General features: G+C 43.8%; 2 protein-coding genes across 6 annotated transcripts in view; one reads left to right on the top strand and one right to left on the bottom strand.

The window, feature by feature from the left end:
* Nucleotides 1-24,695, bottom strand: part of LOC108164594 (uncharacterized protein DDB_G0283357) — a 37,004-nt gene that overhangs the window by 10,611 nt on the left and 1,698 nt on the right. Inside the window, exon 2 of one of the 4 annotated variants that reach the window (XM_033388639.1) lies at nucleotides 11,221-11,382. The gene's annotated coding sequence lies outside the window, so the exon portion shown is untranslated. Of the gene's footprint in view, nucleotides 1-1,231; nucleotides 1,433-2,130; nucleotides 2,550-11,220; nucleotides 11,383-24,695 lie in introns of those variants that run through there. The other 3 variants (XM_017300420.2, XM_017300421.2, XM_033388659.1) reach the window with 3 other exon arrangements.
* LOC108164617 (mucin-2-like) lies at nucleotides 5,022-7,218 on the top strand. Of its 2 annotated transcripts, XM_033388798.1 has the most exons (3): nucleotides 5,022-5,141; nucleotides 5,221-5,280; nucleotides 5,326-7,218. In XM_033388798.1, exons 1-3 carry the CDS (start codon nucleotides 5,114-5,116, stop codon nucleotides 7,116-7,118), a joined length of 1,881 nt encoding a protein of 626 aa, XP_033244689.1. In that variant the 5' UTR covers nucleotides 5,022-5,113; the 3' UTR covers nucleotides 7,119-7,218. The 2 variants fall into 2 exon arrangements, with proteins under 2 accessions (XP_033244689.1, XP_017155945.2); XM_017300456.2 differs by having other exon boundaries at nucleotides 5,221-7,218.

Below are 24,695 nucleotides of genomic sequence, written 5' to 3'. Positions count from 1 at the left end.
AAGAAGTGTCAGAATATAATGAGACACAAATTGAAGGGACCTTTTGCGGTTGACTAGAGAAAATCGAGAAAGAGAAAGAGGGAGAGAGAGAGGGCAGTGTAATATGAGAAACTTCCTTGAGAAGATCACATCAGACCTGAGGGATCTGTCTGCAGAAATTTAATATTTTTTTGGTGCACATTTAGGGAGAATACAGGTAGAAATTCAATTCAGGAAAAGCTCCATTGAAGGATCCCATACCGCATTCGAAAAAGAACTGCAGTAGCATTCACAATTCATTTCTTTTGCCAAAGTATTCGGAAAACTATTCCTGAAATTCGTGAAAAAAATGCACTTGAGAAAAAGCACTCTTCTCCGAACATTTCTGAGTAGAAAGTGAATTTTTAAAGGAAGCAAAAAAAAAAAACAGAGAAAACAAAGAAAAGGAGGAACAGAAAGAAATAAAGGAAGCAAAGAAGCAATGACAGAAAAGAAGGAAATAAAGGGGAAAGCAAAGAACGCAATAAGAAATAAACCAAACGCAAGACAAACGACAGATTCTGTGTTTTTTTTTTTTCTTCTTTTTCTGTAAGCTTCCCCAGGAGAGAGAGAGAGCTTCAGCTGCCTCACTGTTTCTCTCTCTCTCTCTCTCACTCTCTCTCTTGCCCAGTCAGACATCAGCACGCACTTTCTTTTGCACTTCTCTCTCCCACCATTCTCAGTGTTATTGTTGCTAATTTCGAAATGAAGAGTGATGGAGCGTGCAAAAAATAAAATTTCGTATAAAAATAGCCAAAAACGAGAGAGGCAGAAAATCTCTGATGTACATACGTGTGCGTACATATGCACGTATGTGTATGTATGTGTGTGTAGCAGTATCTTTTCTGACTAATTTTTCAATCAAACAAAATTCTAGGGACCTTTTTTTTCTAACTTATGAAAATTATTTCAAGAAAAACAAGAGGAAAACTAGAAAAAGCTTACGCACACATAAAGAGAGCCATTCTGGGTGTAAGAGAGGGAGATTAAGAGACGAAGCGGTTGCCCAGAGAGGGAGTCATGGGATGGGATGGGATGGGATGGTATGGGATGGAGTAAAAGAGCACGACAGCCGCTGATGGCTGGACCGCGTATAATTCAATTGCATTTTTATTTGAATTATTGCCAAATCCAGTTGTTTTTTTTTCCATTTCTTTGGTGCATATATTTTTATTTGAATTACACGATAATTTCAATTCCATTTGTAACCTACTTTTTGGTAAAAGTATTTTTTTAAGCACTTGTAAAAAAAATAGGTCTACAAAGTTAGTTTTTGGCTGTATGTTTTTTGTTGTTGTTGTTTGTGTGTTTTTCGGCTGAACTGACGCAACTTTTTAGACTGTGACGTCGTCTGCGACGAGACGACAAACGGCGACAGCGACAGCGACGGCGACGACGACAGTGGACGACGACGCGCACGGTACGGCTAAACAACGTCAAATGAAAGCGTTGACAAGCTGCCAAAGCGGCACTGGCAACGGCAGCAAAGAGAGAGAGACAGCACAGCCAAGGTGTAATTAGTCGAGGTGAGGACTACTCTATGAGATACAGTAACTGTTCTATGTGTGTGTGGGTGAGAGAGGTCCAAACTCAAAGAGCGTACGTAGTGGCTCACCGTGCATCACGTACACCTTGGGAGAGCCAACCAAAGAGTGAGAGCGAGAGCTGCTGGTGTCTGCTGTTTTTCTGCCTGTGTGTGTGTGTGTGTGTGCAGGCGAAAAAGCGTAGACAGCGAGACCGCAGAAAAAAGCACGCGCTCCACTATAAATGCTGTGCTTGCGAGAGTTTTTGTATTTGTGTGTGCTGGCAGATGGTTGAGAGAGAACCGCACCCCACCCCCAGCAAACCACTCACACTCACACAACCCCCCCTGCAATGTAGGAAAAGGGCACATGCTAAAAACAAAAGCCCAAAAACATCAAGCAATAAAGCTGACCAACTGGTCTTTCTCTTCCTCTCCCTCTCTATCTCACCCACTCTCTCTCTTGCGGACCAGCAAAATGCAAAATCAAAGAAAGAAAAAAGGGAGAGAAAACCACACACAAAAAACACACACACTGCAAAACTTTTCGCACTTTGGAACTGTTTTTTTGGGCCTTTTTTATTATTTACCGTTAGAATTGATGAACCACTGCTCTTTGTTGTTGTTTTTGTTGTTTGGTAAAACTGCTGCGGATGTTGTTGCTTTCCAATTTGCACACTGATATCAAAAAAACAAAATATATGAAAACCAAAAAAAAAAGCCAGAATGGCAATGCAAAAACGAAGAAGGTTTTTGACGTTTCTTTTCTGTTGTTGTTGTTGGACAAGGTTTTTTTCCTCTGATTTTTGTTATTTTTTTTTCTTTCGTTTGTTATTATTGTTGTTTCATGATTGTTGATTTTATTGTATGCCTATTAGTTTTTTTTTTTCTTGTTGCTTAGCTGTTTGCTCTATGTATTTCTTCGTTCTTTTTTGTTTGCTATGTTTTTGATGTTTCCTTTCGTTTCGTTCTTTTTCTTGTTGTTTTTTGTTACCCGCACAAATGCAATGACAGAAGCAAACTAAATGCTGCCGCAGCTCGGGAATGGCTTTAACTTTGGCTGCGCTGCTTTCGTCGTCGTCGCAGTAGCAGCGACTGTGACAGCGGCAGCAGCAGCAGCATTCGCAAAAACAACAAAGGCGCACACAGTGCAGTGAACGTATGACAGAGAGAGGGAGAGACAGTCAGGGAGAGCCAGGGTATATTCAACAGAAAGGTAAGGCAATCTCTGAGAGCAGCTACTATTTGCTTGCTATTATGGCATTCCCACATACCTAACAGAGTTCTAGAGAAAGAACCAGGCTACCGCCCTACCTTCTATCGAGAATGTACCTTGGAAAGAGCCAGAGGCAGAGAGCGCACGTGACGCGTTGCGTGCTGTTTTGTATGTATGGATGTGTGTGTCTCTGTTTGTTGCTTTTCCTCTTGCGCTTGTGCATAGCGAAACAGGAAGAAACAACAGCAATGGGCAGAGGCAGAGGCAGCAGCAGCAGCAGCAAACAGGCAGCCAGCGCTGTGTAATTGTCTGGGCAGCGTTCGGCGGACAGAACATTAGGGCGGACCCCCAATAAGTGCAGGAAAGGAAAGGCAGGCTGGACTGGGGCATACCCATTGCAGTTTCTTTTCTTTCGTTGAGATCCACTCGGGACTCTGTGTGTGTGTGTGTGTGTGTGTGTGGGAGGTGCTGATTAGCTAGAACTTGATTAAATCTCTTTTGTGGGGGCAAAGTAATTCCAATGGGAATTATTGCATTGCACTACGATTCTGTTAGACGTTGGATTACAGAATCGGAAATCTAGATCGATATTTGGAATATGTGTATGTGTGTGTCATCGAAGGATCTTGGTTTGAGGACCAGTCTAAAAATCGACATTCATCTTGATTCGCTTATGAGGAGAACCCTAAGATGCCGCTTCTCTGTCTCTCTCTCTCTCATGTGCTGCTGGTTCTGGTTCTGGCTCTTATGCTGGTGCTGATGGTTCTGCTGCGTCATTGTTTCATTACACATCAGCTTTACTTGCTTCCTCTCTTTTCCACCCACCCCTTCCAGCCGACCAAGCCATTCACACCTCCTTCTCGACAAAGAACCAAGCTCTCCGCTCACTCTCTTTCTCGCACTCGCTCTCTTTAGGCAGAGCTGAACGAGCGTTGTTGTTACTTGATGCTGCCTGCCGTCTCTGTGTTTATGCACTGTTTCTTGTGTGTGTTCCTTCTACGAAAGGTATATCAATCGGAGGGTGGGGAGTTCTGTAAGACTTTAGGTTATGCACGCAGGAAGTGCTTCCTCCTTACCCTCTATTGAATGCACCTTGCCCTCAAAATGTTTGCTTGCGCTTACATTTCTGCCCTGCCTGCAGTCCCTCATCTGCCTCTCTGCCAGCCCCCCCCGCCCTTCGCTGCTGTTCCCTCCTATCCCATTGGCTTTTGTTATTGTTATGATGCGTCGACGTCGCGTTGCGGCAGCGGCAATTTCGAAACGTGCTGGCATTTGTGTGGAACGGAACTTGTTTGGACATGCATGGGCTCGTTGCAGTGGCTGCGCCGCCAGCGTTGGCAGCGGCAGCTGCCTCAGCCCTGGGCAAAACTTTGCAGCGTGCTGCTCCAAGAAGCAAAATACAAAGACAAGCCGAAAGAGCAAGAGAGCGAGAGAGAGAGAAAGAGAGAATATGTGGAGTAAGAGATGCAGAAGCTGCAGTAACAGCAAATTGTTTGTTTTCATAATTCCATTCCTCTCTTGCATTCCGTTTTGCTCAACGTTTTCGAGGGGCCAGAGGTTCCGAATAAAGGGACGTAACAGATAGCTAGGAGGGATTCGAAACGGAACGTTAGCGGGTGGATGGGAGGGGCGGGGTAGTTGGTGAGTCTCAGCAACAATGTTGCCAACGTCCAGGGTTCATTGGACTTGCTTTGTTTTTTTTGAGTCTCTCTCTCTCTCTCTCTCTCCCCATTCCGCCCCCAAACACAGCATCCCCCCAGCACAGTCCGGTGCCACCTTTGTTACGCTTTTCTAGGTCAAAATTTACAATTTTAAATAACTGTGCATCCGCCACGGATACGAATTGAAATTCGAACAATCTTTGGATGGGATGCCTGGCCTCGTACGATTTCGATCAAATTCACGGAACAGCTCATACCACCCGTTAAGATATTAAACGTTCCTTACAGCCCTCTTTGGGGGGGATACTATATTCGAAATTAGCTTGTTGTAAGCCAAGGCCATGGGAACAGACTTGAATGTGTGTTTTCCGAAACAGACGTGGTATGTTTTCGAGTATATATAGGCTTCACCTTGAACTTCTACAAACTCCAAGGGCCAGACAGTGGCTATTATTAATCCACAGGCGGATCGGATCAGTGGTGTGTTTTTTTTGGGGTGCAATTACCGTTTATTATTCGAACTCGTTGTGTCTGTATTTGTTTAAAGCAACTTCTGGCCAGGATGCGTGTCAACCGTCGGCTACATAAAGGCACCGGTGCCGCCGAAGAAGACATCAGTTGACGGCTTTGCACCACCCAGTGAAGTCCCAGCTCCACCGTTCCATAGTTCCAGTAATCTCGGAAGCAAAGACCAACATGAAGCTCTTTATTGGCTTCCTAATTGGTAATTGGTGTCACCACCGATCCCCCGATCCGCCTGATCCGTCTGACCCACTAATCCTTTTATATTCATTCATTTGTAGCGAGCTTACTGCTTATAAACTGCTCGAACGTCTTCTCGTTACGTATCGTCCGAAGGACGTCCACCCCGGAATGCCCCACCACCGAGCCACCGACCTGTGAGACTACCACCACAGAATGCCCCACCACCGAACCGACCTGTGAGACTACCACCCCGGAATGCCCCACCACCGAACCGCCGTGTGGTTGCACGGAGACGTCACCGCCCTGTGAGACTACCACCCCGGAATGCCCCACCACCGAGCCACCGACCTGTGAGACTACCACCACAGAATGCCCCACCACCGAACCGACCTGTGAGACGGAGACGTCACCGCCCTGTGAGACTACCACCCCGGAATGCCCCACCACCGAGCCTACGACCTGTGAGACTACCACACCGGAATGCCCCACCACTGAGCCGCCGTGTGGTTGCACGGAGACGTCACCTCCCTGTGAGACTACCACCACAGAATGCCCCACCACCGAGCCACCGACCTGTGAGACTACCACCCCTGAATGCCCCACCACTGAGCCACCGACCTGTGAGACTACCACCCCGGAATGCCCCACCACTGAGCTACCGACCTGTGAGACTACCACCCCGGAATGCCCGGAGACTTCACCTCCCTGTGAGACTACCACCACAGAATGCCCCACCACCACCAGCACCACCCTGCGCTCCACAGAATGCCCCACCACCGAGCCACCGTGTGGTTGCACGGGAACGACACCCAGCTCCACCACCCCGCGCACCACCCGTAAAACCACCACCACAGAATGCCCCACCACCACCAGCACCACCCTGCGCACCACAGAATGCCCCACCACCGAGCCACCGTGTGGTTGCACGGGAACGACACCCAGCTCCACCACCCCGCGCACCACCCGTAAGACCACCACCACCACACTGCGCACCACCCGTAAGACCACCACCACAGAATGCCCCACCACCACCAGCACCACCATGCGCACCACAGAATGCCCCACCACCGAGCCACCGTGTGGTTGCACGGGAACGACACCCAGCTCCACCACCCCGCGCACCACCCGTAAGACCACCACCACAGAATGCCCCACCACCACCAGCACCACCCTGCGCACCACAGAATGCCCCACCACCGAGCCACCGTGTGGTTGCACGGGAACGACACCCAGCTCCACCACCCCGCGCACCACCCGTAAGACCACCACCACAGAATGCCCCACCACCACCAGCACCCCGCGCACCACCCGTAAGACCACCACCACAGAATGCCCCACCACCACCACCACCCTGCGCACCACCCGTAAGACCACCACCACCACAGAATGCCCCACCACCACCAGCACCACCCTGCGCACCACAGAATGCCCCACCACCGAGCCACCGTGTGGTTGCACGGGAACGACACCCAGCTCCACCACCCAGCGCACCACCCGTAAGACCACCACCACAGAATGCCCCACCACCACCAGCACCACCCTGCGCACCACCCGTAAGACTACCACCACAGAATGCCCCACCACCACCAGCACCACCCTGCGCACCACAGAATGCCCCACCACCGAGCCACCGTGTGGTTGCACGGGAACGACACCCAGCACCACCTCCCCCACCACCAGCACCACCTCAGACTGCACCACCCCCAGCATCACACCTACTACTGACGAGCCCTGCAGGACAACTAAAAGACGCAAAACCTCCACCAGAAAGTCCAAAACCACCACCGAAAAATCAAAAACCACTTCCAAAAAACACAAAAAATCCAAGACCACTTCCAGAAAACCCAAAACAACCAAAAAACACCTCAAATCCAAAAACCCCACCAAAAAATGCACAGCCACACCAAAGCCGCCCTGTTGGTTCCCCATCCCATTGCCCTGCTTCCTTACCCCAAGGCCCTGCCCCACCCCTAAGCCCAAGTGCGGCTGCGAATAGTGCGGATAGATGATGGAACCCACCTCGTCAACGGTAATGATCACTAGTTTCTTTTATATTTCTGTTTAAATAAATATTATTGATGCATATCTACGAAAAACTTGCTCTAGAGAAGAAATGAGCTAGAAAAATGAAGCTATACGGTGAGAAAATGATTCAATTATTTTCACCCCATCAATCCCACAGATTACTCTAATCTGCTTAAGAAATGATAGGATCCATCAAAAACCAGGAAACAAATACAATCAAGTAATTGAAATCCTGGGGAACGGTGGGAATTTTTGACAGAATTCGACATCTGTCAAGAAACAGATGACTTATTGATGCATTAACATAAACTTGACACCTATATCAGGGTAATTAAACTTTTGCTTTATTTATAAATAATTTTATTTTCACCCAACCTCGTTTTGGCTGAAAACGTAATCCGCAAAAGTAAGTGAAAAGCAGTGAGCCTGCCTGAATAGATTGGCTGTTGATCGTCCAGTGATTGGCAAGTTTGGCCAGTCACGCGTTTACGCGATTGTAATCATTGGAAAGAGTGAGGATTGGGAACGTTGGAATGGAATCCTCAAAGTCCTTGCTATAAAAGATAGGGCGCAGGGCGAACTTTCCGACTGACTTTTTCGTTTACTTTAACTTGTGGCAAAATCAACAGAAAATTTTCGATTACTTTGGCCGGAAAGTTGGACGTGGACTAGGACAAGAAAGTCCTAAAACTTGTTTACTCTCTGGCCGCATGTCTGGTGCACTTCGATGCATCCGAGGGGGCAGGCGAAAACATAAAGTAAGGCAAAAGGAAAAGAAAAAGCAAAAAGTGAAGGAACACTAAAGCAGAAGGCAAAGAGCACTTTGCCTGGGGTGGAAGGGCAGAGACAGGGGACAGGAGACAGGGGACAGGTGTGTTGAAAGAGGGAGAATCTCACACAAAAGGAGAAGGGCACAAAAGTTCAAAGTGCATGACGGCCAGGCAAAGCGGAAATCAAGCAAAATCTGAGGCCAACAACAACAATCACAGACATGCAGTAAATGCTCCAAAGAGAGAACGAGAGAGGGAGAGAGAGAGAGAGAGAGGACACACAAACAAGCCCGAAACAAGAATCAACACAAACAAGAAGGAAAGTGGCGTGGGCGACAGAGAGAGAGAGAGAGAGCGGTATTCGGTAGCTAGCTGAAAACCGGGTGAGAGAAAAACAAAAACAAACAAAGCTTCTCCTACTCTCTTGTTGTCCCGTTAGTCAGAGCGTAAAGCCAAAAACAGGCTTTGCTGCTGCTCCCCTGAGAGACAGAGAGAGAGAGAGAGGCTAACGAATGAGCATGTGAAACAGCCAGCAAAAAGAAAATGCGTGGCAAAAATACAGCGCAGGTGCGAGAATGCATGCCAGCAAGGAGAGGCGCCGGGAGAGCGCCTCAATGTGTGCGTGTGTGTGTGTGTGCAGGAAGCAAAAGGAGAGTCAGCGAGCAGAGAGTGCGAGAGCAAAATGAATAACCAGAAGCAAAAGAATGTCTTTCTAAGGGAATTCAGGGCTGAAATATAATCTCATACGATCCTCAATTGAGGCGTGGAGCAGAGCAGACTGCAGCGCAAGAGGGAGAGAGTTGCGGAAGAGCTTCAGCTGGAGAGAAGAGAGGAGGCCGCAGAGAGAAGAACGACCGGCAGAAGGATACTATTAGCAAAGGAAGACTGGCAACGCAGCACACGCGGAGGAGCAGAAAAACCGAGGAAGAGAGAGCTATCGTATGGAGAGCGGTTCAGAAAGACCGGCAGAGAGTGAACGGCGGGAGAGCTCTAGGAGAGGGACAGCGGAAGGATAGCGGCGGAGCAGGAGCAGGACAGGCGCTGGCGAGAGAGTGACGGCAGAAACAGGCGACCAAAGCGAAGGCCCCCCCTCCGAAAGTGAATGAAACCGGCAGCACCGGTGTGTCTCGCCGACTGTGCAACAATTTGTTGCCGCAACATGTTGAACATCGCCCGAAAGAGAACCAAATAGAACAAAAGAGCGCAAAAGAGCGAGTGTGTCCTGGCCCCAAGGGTTGAATGACGAGTTTAATAGGGGTTGAAGGGGCGGTAAAGCCGCATTACCCCCTCCCCCGTGGCACCCCATGGCATTGCAATTAGAAACTGCATTATGAAAGCAATTTATTTGCATTTGCCAGCAATTTGAGAGCTAATTGGTATAATGAAGGCTACAGTTGAAAGTCCTGGTCCCCCTGGCAGCCGATGATTTGTGTATCATTTCACTTATGGGAAATTTGCGCAGCCAAAAAGCATGTTTAAACGGTTCAAGCTTCAAAGCTGAAAACTGATTCTTTAACGATCTATAACCATTTCAGACTGATGCCCAAAGGTTTTAGGGTTACAATGGGTTCTTTTCTCTTGAATTTGGTAAAGCTTCCCCCTCGCTCAGACGGTGTTCTCCATCTCAGACACATGGATGTTTAGTAAATGGAGGTATTCGCTGGCTTCTAGGATCGTTTACCATTACTTTCTGGATAATGCCTGTGGGGGATTGCTCATACATATCTCTCATTTTACGATTCAATGGGGAAATGAGAGCTTTCGACATTCCCTCGTGCTCATGTGGACTTTGGCTCAATCATCCGCTCGGTCTTTCACGTTCACGTATCGATTTACACAGCGTAAAATTCAGTTAGCAACCGAAATCCGAAAGAAATGCGTGCCAAAAACAATGAGCCACAGACATACCGAGAGTAAATAGAGTCCAATGTACAAAAAATAAAAAAAAACACGTGAACAGGCGGCAGCTGCATAACAGGGCGTATGAGTAATGCAGTCCCCTCACTCCCTTCAGACCTGTTTTCTTCAAACTCTCGATAAGCTCGACAAAACCCGACAAATGCAGTGCAAAAAAAAAAAAAAAACAACAACAACAGTAGCACATGTGCCGCCCGTCAGGTTACGGTGCAACTGTTTCAAACTTCTGGCTTTCCATGGAATTTCGATTGGAAACAAAAAGAAGTAAAACGAAAGCGAAAAGTGGAAGGCCAAAGCTTACAAAAATACCCTACAAAATGGGGAGAGAGAGAGAGACTTTCCGATCAGACGCTACTGAAAAGCAAAAGAACTTCAAGGAGCTCTAACGATCGTTAACGATCTATAAAGATATAAGCACTTCCATCCCTCAAAAAAAACAATTAAAACATATTTTAATGTATTTTTGTCTCTCGAATTTGTGTAACCCCTAAAACTTTATTAACTTAAATAATTTGCATACAATTTTAATCAATTTTATGAGAAAACTTGTTGAAATCGGAATAAATAAAATATTCCCGTATTTTTAAACCTAAATTTGGGTTTAATATCAGATATATTCTATAAGAAAAATGGTGGAATACAAAAAGTCTTTTGTAACAAAAAACAAAGTTAAGAACAAGATTACCATAACGACAGCAAAAAATTCTACATTTCCTTATAATTCTAATAGGATATATTATTTGCTAAAATTTTTAATGCGTATCTAAATTTTATCTCCTATAAGAAAGACGATGAAAGCTAAAGGTACCTCCACAAAGTGTTTTTTAAACACTGAACTGTCTAAAAAAAAATTCCATACCTAATCTTAGATAACGGTTTATTTCAATATAAAAAAAAATATTTTTTTTAATTGTTATAATTTTTAACACGAAATTTTAAAATAAATAAAAAATGATAATAAATAAATTTAATAATTTAAAAAAAAAAATTGTAAAATACATTTTAAAAAACGATAAAATCAGATGAAAATTGTGTATTTTTTAATTAGCTTGAAAAAAGCCAAAAATCCACCCTAGCAACCATCATAGCGCTTAAGATTTTTTTTACCAGAGTCTTTTTTTTGCATTTTTTAATTTAATATTTTTTCACTTTCTTCTTTTAAAAATTAAAATTAAATTTTGTTTTTTATTTCTATTTTTATATTCACGCCCTTATTCTTTACTTTAAAAGTGTGTGACATAATGGAAATGTCCATATATAAAAGAAATATAAGAAAGGACTCTTCTGCGAACTCGAAGGGTCTTTGGGTACTTTAGAGGATCTTAATTCGCATTTCAATAGCATTGATAGTACCCTTTTCGTATAAAGAGTATCTTTCAGACTTACCCAGACGCATAGAACCGGGGGGTTGGGGCGTGGCGTGGGGCGTGTAGCAAGAAACACAAATTGGGGGAGCAAAACGAACACAAAAATGCAAGTGAGAGCCGGGCCGCCGAGTCGTCTTCAGTTTGAGTGTGTTTCTTGTTTACAGTTTCCTGCTTCCGAGAACTGAAAATGAAAATGAAAGAATGGGGTTATTTGCGGGGGGGGGGGGGGGTGGTGCTGCTTGGCAAAGGGGTTACAAAAAGCAGAGAAAGATGAGTACATAGTACACCCATGAAATATTTATACATATTTATGAAATGGGAACAAACAGAAAGCAAGAGTAACCAAACACTTTGACAACCCTGGAGGCGACAGCTGGACGTGCAAAGTCGAGTCGAGTCGTATAGCGGGGGCCCTGCTGCAGCGCCTGTTAAGTGTTAAACGTAAAACATGTAAATTGCTGAAGCCAAAGAGGTATTCCCCAAATGAGAAAAGAAACCCTGCAAATCCTGTTCAAACCAAAAAAAAAAAAAGGAAACTTTTTTTTTCTTTTTCTTTTTTTGTGATTTGTCTTTCAAAGGATACAACTGTGGCTAGTGGTTAAAACCTTTTAATAAATTCCCAAATTTCAATTGAAATCTCTACAGTGTTTCCAGTGTATTTCTATATTTTTGGTGCAAGATATTATAGACTGTTGCGGATGATGTCGGCAAAGCCTCGTGTAATCGTGGCAATCAATCAAAGGGAGAAAAAGGGGATGACTTAATCTTTAGGCCCCATCATAAAGCACTTGATATCAGATATAAGATATAGGATGGATATCCCACACAAGCATCTGACAAACAACAAACAAAATATCAAGTCTTAAGGTTTATCGTTCTGATAAAAATGGGGTTTAAGGTCTCGGTCTTTCCTCTCTAAATCGAATAAACCTTACTCGTCTGCCATCTGTGCTTGTAATTTCTTCCTCGTTCTCATTCTCGTTCCATTAGTGACTGCCCCATGGGGCTGTATCATAATCTGGCCTATCGGAATCCGGCCTCCTTCAGCATCTGACAAACAACAAACAAAATCTCAAGTCTTAAGGTTTATCGTTCTGATAAAAATGGGGTTTAAGGTCTCGGTCTCTCTTCTCTAAATCGAATAAACCTTACTCGTCTGCCATCTGTGCTTGTAATTTCTTCCTCGTTCTCATTCTCGTTCCATTAGTGATTGCCCCATGGGGCTGTATCATAATCTGGCCTATCGGAATCCGGCCTCCTTCAATGCGATTTCAATTGAATGCAATCCATTCAACTCGGTTGAAGTGAATTTTGCATGAACTTGACAGGTCAACTCATTAGCCAATGCTGCCCCTTCTCTCTCTGTGAATGCGTTTTCCCTGCCCCCCCAACTAAATATAGCTTGATTGAAAGACTGACAGACTGACTGACTGACTGATTGCCACCGCCCAGCCACTAAGCCCTGACTCTGAATCTGAGCCACTGGCTTTTGATTATATGTATGGGCTTGCCCCATCATCAATGTCTGATTGGTGTTGTTGTTGTTGTTGCCTCACCGCGACGTCTACAATGCCTATGCGGGCCTCGCGATATGGCCGCATATTGGGGCAAAAATTATTTGTCGTAAACTAGGGAAATGAATTTTCCAAGGAACGAGTTTGAGGGACGATTATAGTCGTCAAGTTTCATGAAATCCTTTCACATAAAGCGTTTGTCAATTTGGGTGACATTGTGGCAATATTTCTATGATATTTTGTTGTATTTTTGACCCACTGTAGAATATTTCCTTTAAAAATTATTTAGTTTAAATGATTCTTAGTCAATTTTTATGACCATTGAACACGTATAAGATCTCTGAAGCATTTAGATGCAGCATCATGCACACGCCATGTATGTTGTTTTAGCCATTCTCGAGCATCCCGAGTCGAGCATCATTCTCCAATCTGCAATGCTTCTCCATTGTTATATTCCACACGGAATAATCCCGATGGCAGCCCACTGTGCTGCCCAGGCGTTCAGTCGGCCTTTCCGCCATTTGCATTGTGTTTTGTCGTTGCGGCTGCGTTTTCCATATACATTACACACACAGACGCGCACACAGAATGCAATCAGCCTATGTCTATGCGTGTGTGTGTGTGTGTGTGTGTGTGTGTGTTTGGGGCATGTTTGTTGCATATAGAGAGAAACCAGCCAGCAATAACCAAAACGTAGACGTCAACTTTTATGCCACTTTTCATGCATAATTTTCGTTTCGTTTCGGTTTTTGCAACGCACACCAACAAGCCATCCCCCTTAGCCCCTCTTTTCAGGCCCCTCCCCCCCAACCCCCACCGCACTGAAAAAGTCTGGGCACCGAGTTTTAACATTGAAAACGAACGTTGACATAAATGCAATCAGCACGCGCTCAAAGCAGACAGACAGACGTAAAGACGGATAGGCAGTCAAAAGAGAGAGATAGAAAGAGAGTGCGAGAGAGAGAGAAAGAGAAATATAGGAAAAGAGAGATACAGTGAGAGAGAGAGAGAACTGCAACTGCAACGTCTCCTCGATGACGTGTTTGCTGCGGATTTGGCAAGAAAAATTGTGTGATGATGATTTGCATAATCATCGATAATTAAATCGATTTCAATGGTTAGAAGTTTGCAAAATATCATTAAGCAATGACTCCAAATGTCTATCAGTATTAAACAGAATATAGAAATATAGTTGTGATTCGTTTACTGTTTGACATTTCAATTACTGCTGTTTTCTGGTATCGATAGCTGGAACAGGCTATCGATTACGCATGACTTAACAAGGAATATGTCAGACGCTGCCACAAACGAACCCTTTAATACCCTTCAATATCCCACTATTTATAGATTGTAGCCCAAAGGTTATTCATTTAAGAATAGACCTTAAACTCTACTCATTCTTATCATCCCTGTGCCGATATTTATATGGTACACGATTTTTTCAGAGTGACTTAAATGATTCGATCTTGACTGTTCTGTTGTTCTCCTTGGCGTTAGACCCTCTCCAAAGGGGTATAGCAGCCAGAGGTCACATCTGCTGCACCTGCTCCTCTCTCCCCCCTCTCTGATGCTGCTGTGGGCATCCTGCTGACACTGGCTCCCTCCTGCTGATTCAACGCATTGGCCCCCCTGCTGGGTGTTGCTCTTTGCTTCTCCAACGTCAGCTGATGGGTCCCCCCTCAATCTGTCTCTCCCTCTTATTTCTATGTGCCGTTAGCATGCATAAATCAATCAAGTTGAGTGTTTGCTCATAAAATTGCAAAAAAAAAAATTGAAACCAACACGCTACGCTTTTCTCTCTCTTTCGGGTCTCTCCCTCTCTCATTCTCTTTGCACTCTAACCCCGAATGACTAAGGCGCTCATGTGTCAAATGCACCAGCGCTGACATCGACATCAACATCGCCGCTGACTTTGACGTTGCTTGCTGACGCAGGAATTTGATGATGCTGTTTACAGTTGGAACAAACATGAGTGGGTGGTGGGCGCTGAGAGAGGAAGGAACTTTGAAGACTCCCCCTCTCTCTTGAAGGTAACTTTTCAACTTTCTTGGAAACTCTCTCTCCGTCTTTTAATCAAAATGAAGTACTGCAGAAAATGCTAAATTCTTGCAAGGAAAAATATGCCTTTTCCCCCCTTTGACAAAGTGAATGCATGGACAGTGCCTAGAAGATACCCCAGAAGGCGGGGTATATGCTTATCGTATATGGATCTATATGGATATGGGCGGTTCCTGGAACGTCGTGCTTTGCTTCCTGAGTCCTGCGGGAGCAGGCAACCGAATCGATTCGGTGGGACTCATTATTCAGCATTCCACCAAACGCTAGCCCCGAAATGCTCAGAAATTTCGGATTTTTTTCGCGCTCACTATTTCTATTTTCTTACGTTTCCATGCCATTCTTATCAGACTTTGTAGATATTCCATGTGGAAGAATGAAAATGTCTCAAAAGGAGTTTTAAAAGTTGTGAAAGGTCATCGTGATCGTGAAAAAATCGGGTTTGAAGCTTTATGAATGCCATATTTCAGACAGATCGGTGATCTTAAAAGAAAACTGATTTTACTGCAATCATGGATACAAAATTAAGGAATATTGTGGATCCAAACTTAGGGATCTCCAATAAGTCGTATAAAAGGTCTTAGCAAGAACTTTATTTTGTTATTTTTTGCTTTTGTTCTAGGTTTTTTAAAAGCCCAATTGGCATGGCTTCAAGTGTGATTAAAATCAAAAGGCTTTTATCATATTTATCGCATATAAAGTTAGATAGTCTTTCTTTCTGGTTATAGATAATAGAATCAAGCCTATAATGTACATAATAAATATGATATTCCACTGCCGTAAAAACAATCGATTGATAATCGAGCTCTGAATAAATACACAGTCAAAGAACATTTTGCAGGCATTTTAGGCATATTTTTGGAAGCCACTGTAGGGTATTTCAAGCTTCGTTTCTTCCCTTTTTGCACTGCTTTTGCTATGTAATTTCTCTGCCATCTTTTGCTCTCCCGCTCTCCCTCTGTCCCACTCTCTCCCACTCTCTATGCTGGTTATCAACAGCACTGCCGCCTGCATGGCTGTCGTCTCAATCGCATTCGAGCATTCGGCAAGGTGTGCCCCTACCGCTTTAAGTGTGTGTGATTGTGTGTCTGTCTGTCTGTGTAATCAGTGTGGCAGCACTCTAATTAGCAGCAAACAAATTTCCAAAGTGCCAAAGAGAGGGAGAGATGGGGCACGAGTGTGGCTTGCACTTTGTGCTGTTTGAACTTTTCACTTTCAACATTCTGCTGCCACAGTGTGCTGCTCTCCACAGCAATCATCGCACGTCCATCAGCTACATGGCTCGTCAATCATTTGTGGAGAGAGACAGGGCCTCTTAGGGTATTTGCCAAGTCGACACACACGCACATAACGAAACAAAAGCGAATGCAAAACACTTATCAAGAACAGAAGGCGAGTATGGTGGGGTGGAAGGGGAGGGGAGATAAAGAGAGCAGGGCTAAATGAGGGCGGCCGCCTCTTGTGGGCGTACGTTTCGTTTTTACTTGATTTTTCTTTGTACACCCCACCCCTCGTCCTCTTCTACTGCAACGGAAGCATAATCAGCAAAAAAACAAATGAGAAATGTGCATGCTGGTTCTTGTTGTTGTTGTTGTTGTTGTTGTTGTTTTTGCACTGATAAGAGTGCGAGCAGCCCGCCTGCGGAGCGAACGAACAGCAGCCGCAGCAGCAGAACACAAAGCAGACACTTGTCGGCAAGGCATATTCCACACAGAGGGTGAGGTCAGGCAGTCCCAGCGATACGCATGGATGCTGCAAGAGCCGGGAGAGAGTGGGTATAACAAAATATATACAGTCGAACTTCCATATAGCAAAGGGGAATTAATTTTTGCAGAATTTATTTATTTATTTTTTAAAATATTTTTGCACAATTTATTAAAAGAATGTATTATATAAAATTTATTATTACATAGAAAACTTCGTTGTTTATTAAATAAAATTACAAATTAAATTAAAGAAAATATATAGTAAATACTAAGAGGATTATCGCAGATCCTTTGGTACACGATTCTTTAAGGCAATGTGCGATAACTTCGAGAGATATCGACTATACTATATATATAATTAGGAGGGTCTGCCCATTTACCTTCCATGGTATATGCCTTGGATTTGGTCGGTAAGGCCATTGAGAAAAATGGTCTCAAGCTGATTGCTGACTGCTCTCTGGGCTCTGGCTTTTGTTTTCTGTTTCCTTCTTCCTTCTGTCTCTGCCGTCGCCTGGTGGACGTTTCATGGCCATGGCAGAGAACCAGCGAAGCAGCAGCAGAGAACTAAACAGAAGCTGTGGCAGCAAAAGCAAAGCTTAGCAAAAATTGGCAAAAAAAAACAAAGGCAAAAAAAAAACAAACAAAAAACACCATACGATTGAAGAGGAACAACAAAAAAATGAGTACGAAAATAAGAACAAGAAGGAGAAGGAGAAAGAGGAGGAGGAGGAGGAGAGGGAAAGACAAGGAGTATAAAGCTTTTGGGATACGATACCCTTGAAAATATCCTTCATTCCAGTCGAAACGTTTTTGTTGAGGCCCATATGTACATATCTATGAAGGCTTTTACGTTTACTCGCATGATTTCTTTGGAAATTTGTTGATCCTACCCTCCATACAAATCCACCCTGAGCAAGGGGCTATGGCAGTGGAGGCAGGAAGGGGGCCATGGCGAGTGGTAAGGACAGTTGGGAGCCCCTCAAGTGCCCCAACTAATTGGAATTTGGCACGTTCAACCAGTTTGCCACTTTTCTGAGTTCATTTTGTTTTTGTTTCTCTTCTCCGCATCGCATCTTTTGGCTCTTTTTTTTCGTTTTTCTTGTTTACTTTGACTGCAGTTGGTCCACTAAGATGGAATAAGAACAAGAAACAAGAAACAACAAGAACCAACCAGATTGAATGGGAATCAAGGGATCTTTCAAAATGGTATGTTCTACGATCTATAACAAAGAACCCAAGAAAATCCCCCTATTAGCAAATGTCAATAGTTCTTAAAACAAAGAACATGTTCTTATGGAAACTCAAGCAATGGTCGTTAAGGCCACTATCAGTTGAATGCCTTTTGGCTAAGTGGACAGGAAATGCAGTTCTTTGTTTGGGTTTTCTAGGGGCAGCGACTCGCGGGACCCGGGATAAGCTACTGATAAGATATTGAAAAATCTAAGTAAATGGAAGCCCCAGAAAATCGCAAAATGAAACAAAACAAGGGAGGGTGAGGGGTGGGGAAGACAAAAGGCAACGAAAGATAGGCATTGACAATGATCAAGCGGAAAAACAAAATTAATTAACTCGTAAAAGAAAGAAAAAAATAACTAAGAGTGTAGACTCTCTTTTGCCAAGTGTCTCTCTCTCTCTCTGTCTCTCTTTATCATTGCGCATACGTCACGTTTTCCGATTGTCTTCCTCTGTGATGCTCTTCTCTTACTTTTTGCTGGTTTTAAACTCCAATTATCATCGAAAAAAGAGATAATGGCAAAAAAAAGAGGCAGAAACTGCATCAGAGAGAGAGAGAGAGAGAGGAAGAGTTTATTAATATAGGGTAGGGCTTTCGATCCGCCTGTTTGTTTTTGTGACAAAGAGAGCCAGACTTGTCCTCACCTTGGAGAGCCAAGGGTATAACAAATGTTTTTCCAAACAAAACAAAAGTCCGACTCTCACACAAAGAGTGAGAGAGAGGGAGGGAGCGAGAGCTATACATAGCTGTGATTATGACAGCAACAGCAGTTTTAGCAAACGGAAAACCGAGGGCAGAGCAAAAGCCGTTTCGTTGGACTTCCTCGACCCACAGCAAATACCCTACTCCTGCGGAGGGGAGGCTGCTGCGTAGGAGGGGTGGAGGCTTGATCGTAAAACTTTTATATTCCAGACTAAATGTTGCCTAACATACGAGTAAGTTTAAGATAAGCCCACGCCCTAAAAACATGCCAGGCCACCACCCCACCAAGCAGTTTCCTCTTTTGTGGCCTAATTTTGTATTACTTGTATGTTTTAAATACCTTTTGGCTAACCACCACCCGCCCCGCCATTGATGTCTCATCATTCACTTTGCGAGTGATTCATCAATCTCCTTTCCGTTCTGGCGCTGCTGTTCAGAAGCCGCCTAAGGCCGAAAGGTAGCGCATTCAATGCAGCCACGTAGCCACACACATTCTCTCTCGCTCTCCGCCGCTGGACTGAGAGCGTTAGAGTGCAGTCATGTGAATGCATTTATGACCTACAATAATAAGGTGACACACACACGCACACAGTCATCGAGCGAGAGAGCTAAAGAGAACGAAAGAGGGAGCGAACCTGTGTGTGCGTTATCTTTTGTCTCGAGTTCGTTCGGGCTCCCCTTTACCGCTATTTGGGTTGCAATCACGCGACACGACGCGACGCGACGGACGGGCACAATAACATTTCATCAACAAAGGCTGAGAGTGAGAGCGAGAGCGTGTCTTTTGGGGTGTTGTCATTGCAAATGCAAATAGCTCTGTCTCCCTCGCACACGGCTTTTGGCTCACTGAGCGCAACTTGTTTGCTCTATCTCTCTCTGTCTCTGTTTTTCAGAGCAACTTGTTTGCTTGTGCTCTCCCTCTCTCGGTCTTTGGAAAAGCTCACGTGTCAGCATTCAGTTTGCTGCCACGCAAACTACTTACACACTCTCTCTCTCTCTCTCTCTCACCCCCTCCTCAACGTTTCGTCACTGTCTTTGCAAGCCATCAATCATCATGTGAGGCTCTATTCCATTCTTCTTCCTCTCTTCTCTTCCCCACCACACAACGCTTAAAGCCGCTCTTCCAACCAACCGTCATTCCATGCACTCTCTTCGTCGAATTCCGGTCTGCTCTCTTCATCTGATGACGCTCTGGTCAGCCGGTTTTTCTGTGGTCTGCCGCTCTTCGACTTGTCTCTCTTTCGGCTCCCTTTCCCCTGCTTTGGATCCAACCCTCTTGGGCTCTAGTTCTCTTTTTGTTGCGGCTGACGTGTTTACTGGTTTGCTGCTGCTTGCTTTTGTTGCCGTTTCTTTCTTATTATTTTTTTTTCTTTCGCTTTTGGGGCGCACGTTGCTTTGTTATTGTTGTCGCTGATGTCAGACACGGACACAAACACACACACACACACACATACACATTCATAGACATACCAACCATGTGCGCTGTTGCCGCAAAACGCCTCTGCTGCTGCCTCTGCCGCTGCCACTGCTGACGCCGACAATGTGCAATGTTCCCTCCCACCCACTGTTTCTCTCCGCGAAACAGCACACAATGGACACGACACGCACACAAATGCATAAAAATAATTGTATAATAAATTGAAAAACTTAAGCAACAAACAGAAAGAAAAACACCTACCAAAAAAAAATTCAATTTCAATTTTATTTTTTGTTTTGCTTTTTTTTTGTGACGCAAATTGAACAAAAAACCCGAAAAACAAATTAAAAGTGCAGCAAAAACAAATAGGAAAGATATTAACACACATAACGACTATGAGATACCCTCTAATGTACATGGCAGTAGATCTTCTCCTACAAAGGAGGTGCAAAAAAGATAGTTTTTAGGTTTTGGGCGATAAAAAAATACCCTTACACATAGAATTATGTTGGAAAATACCCAAAAATATATACATAATAACATTTCACTAAAATACCCGTATCCCGTTACATACTTTCACAAGAATAAAATATACCCCTTTGTTGAGTAGACCACGAGTAACGGGGTACTAAAATCGAAGCAAAAAAAAATGTTCGCTGGCGGGGGACAAAATGAAAATTTATGAAAACGTTGACATTGAAAATGTGACAAGAATAATTACATATATTTTTTTTGTATTTAATTTTTTTGTATACGAAAGTGGGGGAAAATTTTCAGAATTGGTTTTGATTTTTTTTTTTGGGTAATATTTTGAAGGGAAATCCTAAAGTTCAATTCCACGAAAATTATTATAGGCTTTGCAGAATCTTGAGACTTGAGAGTAAAGCCCTCTCCCTGCTTCTAGCATATTGTCCTGTCTTTGATTTCCTTTCTTTACCGTTACAATTGCATCATACGTTTTTTTTTTTCAGGCTGACGTCACATGGACGCCCGCCTCTTACAGCAGTCTTTCGCGTGGCCCTCTCTTAATGCCGTGGACGGTGGCGGGGCAGGCTGGGGGTGTGCGGAATTAGTCACTTAGTGCCAGCCACAGACTGAATGGCACTTGTTGTTCCACCCCGCCACCCACCACCCACCAGGGTTAGAGGGGTGTCTGTTGACTGACTAAAAGTAAGACTAACTGATAAGCCCCAAAGTGAGTAATAATCAGAGACAGAGAGAGAGAGAGACACACACTCATGTGTCGTGTCGTCGAACGATGAAGGTGGTTGGGGGTGGGGGGTGTGCGCTCAGAAAACAAGTTGGCAGCACCTTCATGGGCAATTGTATTTGCAAAAAAAAAAAAACTGGGTCTCATCCAAAGGTCGTACAATGACTTTGACACTGAGACTCTGACGGGCACAAGATCAATAGAAAGAGGGGGAGACACGAGACACGAGACACTTGTTCTGAGAGAAAAAGATAGAAATAAAAGGGTCTAGCTAGAAAGAAAAGATCGCTTTGGAGATCTCCTCAGACATATGTGGACTAAAGGAAGGAACTTCTCAGAGACTATAGAAAATTATCGTAGGAAGAATCCACCATTCAGGGTCAAAAGATACGCCAAAGATACCAAAAATAAAGTATTCCTAAGATCTCTACAGATCTCTAACAGATGGGACTATCTTTGGGGAAGCTACAAAGGTGGATGGATCTGAAGCGACACCAAGTCGGCAGTGGAGCGCTGCCGCATGACGCGCGGCCCATACCGTAAATGATAGATCTTCGAGCCTCCTCTACCGTTACTCTCTCCCGAGGTTACCCAATCGTATGGGGGCAAGAGAACAGCATACCAAGAGGCTGTTCCCTGTCACTAGCCGTTAGTTGGCAATGCAAAATGGCTGACACCATCCGCTTGCAACAACATTCACGAAAAAGTTCAAAAGAAATTTGTTATTAATTTTTAATTTTTTTGTTTTTTTTTGCTCACGCCCCCATTTTGACAACAAACAAAAACGAAGCAAAAGAGAAATCGCTTTTTGCATTTTGCACGTTTTCAAAAATAAATAAATATATAGACACAGATACAGATACAGATATATCACAAGATGAATAAAATGTGTGTGCAAAAATAAATATGCAAGAAAGTAAAAACAACAACAACAACAGGAGGTAAAATAGCGAAATAGCAAAAAAAGAGGTGGTGGCAAGTCAAGAAGGCCTTAACCCCAATAAATGTGTAAAGACAATTAAAAAGCAGCAAAACAAAAACAAAACCAAAAAAACATTGCAAAAATAAGACTAACAAAAACAAAAACACACGCACACAAAATAAAAGAAAACAAATAACCGAAACATTAGATACCCTAAACATAAAAATTATGAGTGAAAATTGAAGATCTCCCATAAATAACCTGTTCCTAAAGAAGACATATAGCACCATACTCTGTAAAGGTTTCATTGCTTTATCGGCTATAATATAAATCCATAACCTATCCATAACTGTGGTGGAAAGATCATCTTTTAATTAAATAATTTATTTTTAAGATTTCTCCAAGTAATTTCTTTTTTTCTTTGTTGATTAATTCCTATCCTGCTTCACTAAAAATACATTAAGATACTGTATCTTATGGCTAAAAATTATTATTATCTTCCCCTGAAAAAACATCGCCACTGGCAGGGTATCCACCACTGCCGTTATGCGGGAGTGGGGGCGTTTTGGGGCACACATGTGGGTGGACTTCGAGAGTGAAATTCAAAAGACACGATCACGCCAACAGATGGCGCCAATCAGTGATAAAAAAAAAGGAATTGTAACAGATTATATAATCAAAAAAAAAAGAAGAAGCAACCTTGATACGAAACAAATACACACTCAAAAAACGCAAAAAGCAAAAAGCAAAAAACAACTACAATTATTTCCACATTAAAAGTAATTTTGTTGTTTGCAAAAATTAATTCGTTTTTAATGTGTGGTGTCTCTCTCTCTCTCTCTGTCTCTATCGCTCTCTTTCCCTTGAATGTTTGTCTTTACTCGATTTTCGCGGGTTCTCGTACGGCCCCCAGGAAGTTGATAATAAAGTGTGCAAGACTCGATAAATGGCCATGCATACATACATATATGGTATTTACCATTCCGTATAGTACATTTATCTATGGCCAAAGCACAATAAAACAAGTGATAATGCCTATTAAGTGTCGCCAGGAGTCAGTTCTTCAACCGATTGAGAGGCTTGAGGCCAACACCAGTCTGTCTTTGGGATGGTTTACAAAATATCTACCTTCATTCAGGGCTACCTCCAAGGTCGTCAAGAGAGCTTTCAATGTGTCTATCCATCCCCCCCTCGACCCATAGATTATACAGTTTTATCTACATACATTCTTCCTCTTTGTCGCAAAATCTCCGTCTGCATTTGTGACCGTTAAACAGGGGTATGATGAACCTCCACGATCTCATAAAGTCTAGAGTCTGATCTGCTCTTTGAGTAATCGTTTTCACCTTTTGGTCCTATCTGAATAATCATGGGAAAGATCGTCTCAAAAATCAAAAAAAATTTCATTTGCTTCTTTTTTTTCAAATTTAATATTTCATATGTCATCAATGGGTATCAACAGCTGCGGTACCAAAGAGCGTTTTTTTTTTTCATTTTATTTCGCACTGCAATCGATGCCGCTGCCTGCGTCAGCGCCAGCGTCAGCTTCAGCGTAGCAGTCAGATGTTTTTGCTTCTTATAGAAAATTTCAAGGTCATGCGCGCAGGCAAAAAAGTTTGTTGTTTTTCCTGTGGCTTTACTTTTTTGTAGTTTTTTTTTGCAAAATAAAAATGGATAGGCAGCAGAAACAGGGTGGCACAGAGGGAGAGCGAGAATGAGAGATGCGGTTTAGCGACCCGCCCTATCAACACGTGGTCAAAGCTCACTCCTCACACACTCCGCACACACACACACACACACACACTTTCTGAGAAGTTTGTTAAACGGGATACCCCAGGACAGAATGGACAAATATGTATGTACAGAGATCAAGCTTTATCCTCTCTGATGACTCTGTCAAATGTCAAACACTTGATCGGACTCAGCATACCCTAAGCTTGGCCGCGAGGGTATAATAATTAATTGCACACTTTTGTTCTCCTTTTGCGGGTGTGCTTTGCCTTCATCTTCTTTGTTTCGCGCATTGCCAACGTGAGCCAAGTCGCGTTGACAAAAGCAAAACCAAAAGCAAAAAGCCAAAAACAATTTCCATTTATCGTTTTGTTGTTGCCCTGCCCGTATTTATTGCACACAATTGAACACAAAAGCACAAAAGTCAGAAGAGCATGAGGAAGAGGAAGATAACTGTGCACAGCAGAGCAGAGCGGGAGAACCAGAGGGAGCAGAGAGCGTTTTATAGTGCAGAGTGCATAACAGAGGAACAGTGGAACAGGGGAACAGAGGGGGGGCTGATCCATCAAGCGGCTATAAATAGTTGTTCTTCTTTTTTTAAGAGGCATCCATGGATCCCTATCGGGACTCCGGCTTTTGAACACCCCCTAACCGCACTACTCGTCCAGCAACATATGGAGATCACATGATCTCCGCCAACAACAAACACTCCCATCAATAATTCAAAACAAGTGAGAAGTCGTACGACTTTCAGAGACGCACTTACACATAATGTACATACAACCATAGGCAATCTTTCTTAATCATACCCTATTGGATACCCTAGAAAACAAGAAATTCTCAAATTGATTCATGGGAAGGCAGCAACGCAAAAGTGCAGTCGCAGTCGCAGTCACTGCTGACGTTGGCGCTGCTGCTGATGGTGCTTTTGCTCTCTGCCGTTGCCACTGCCACTGCCACTGATTGCCGTTGATTAAGTATTAGTTCATACTTGAGGGGTGAC

The sequence above is a fragment of the Drosophila miranda genome, chromosome XL, assembly GCF_003369915.1.
Source record: "Drosophila miranda strain MSH22 chromosome XL, D.miranda_PacBio2.1, whole genome shotgun sequence".
Classification (NCBI taxonomy): Eukaryota; Metazoa; Arthropoda; class Insecta; order Diptera; family Drosophilidae; genus Drosophila; species Drosophila miranda.
Note: the sequence above shows the minus strand (reverse complement) of the source record. Positions and strands in the feature narration are given on the sequence as shown.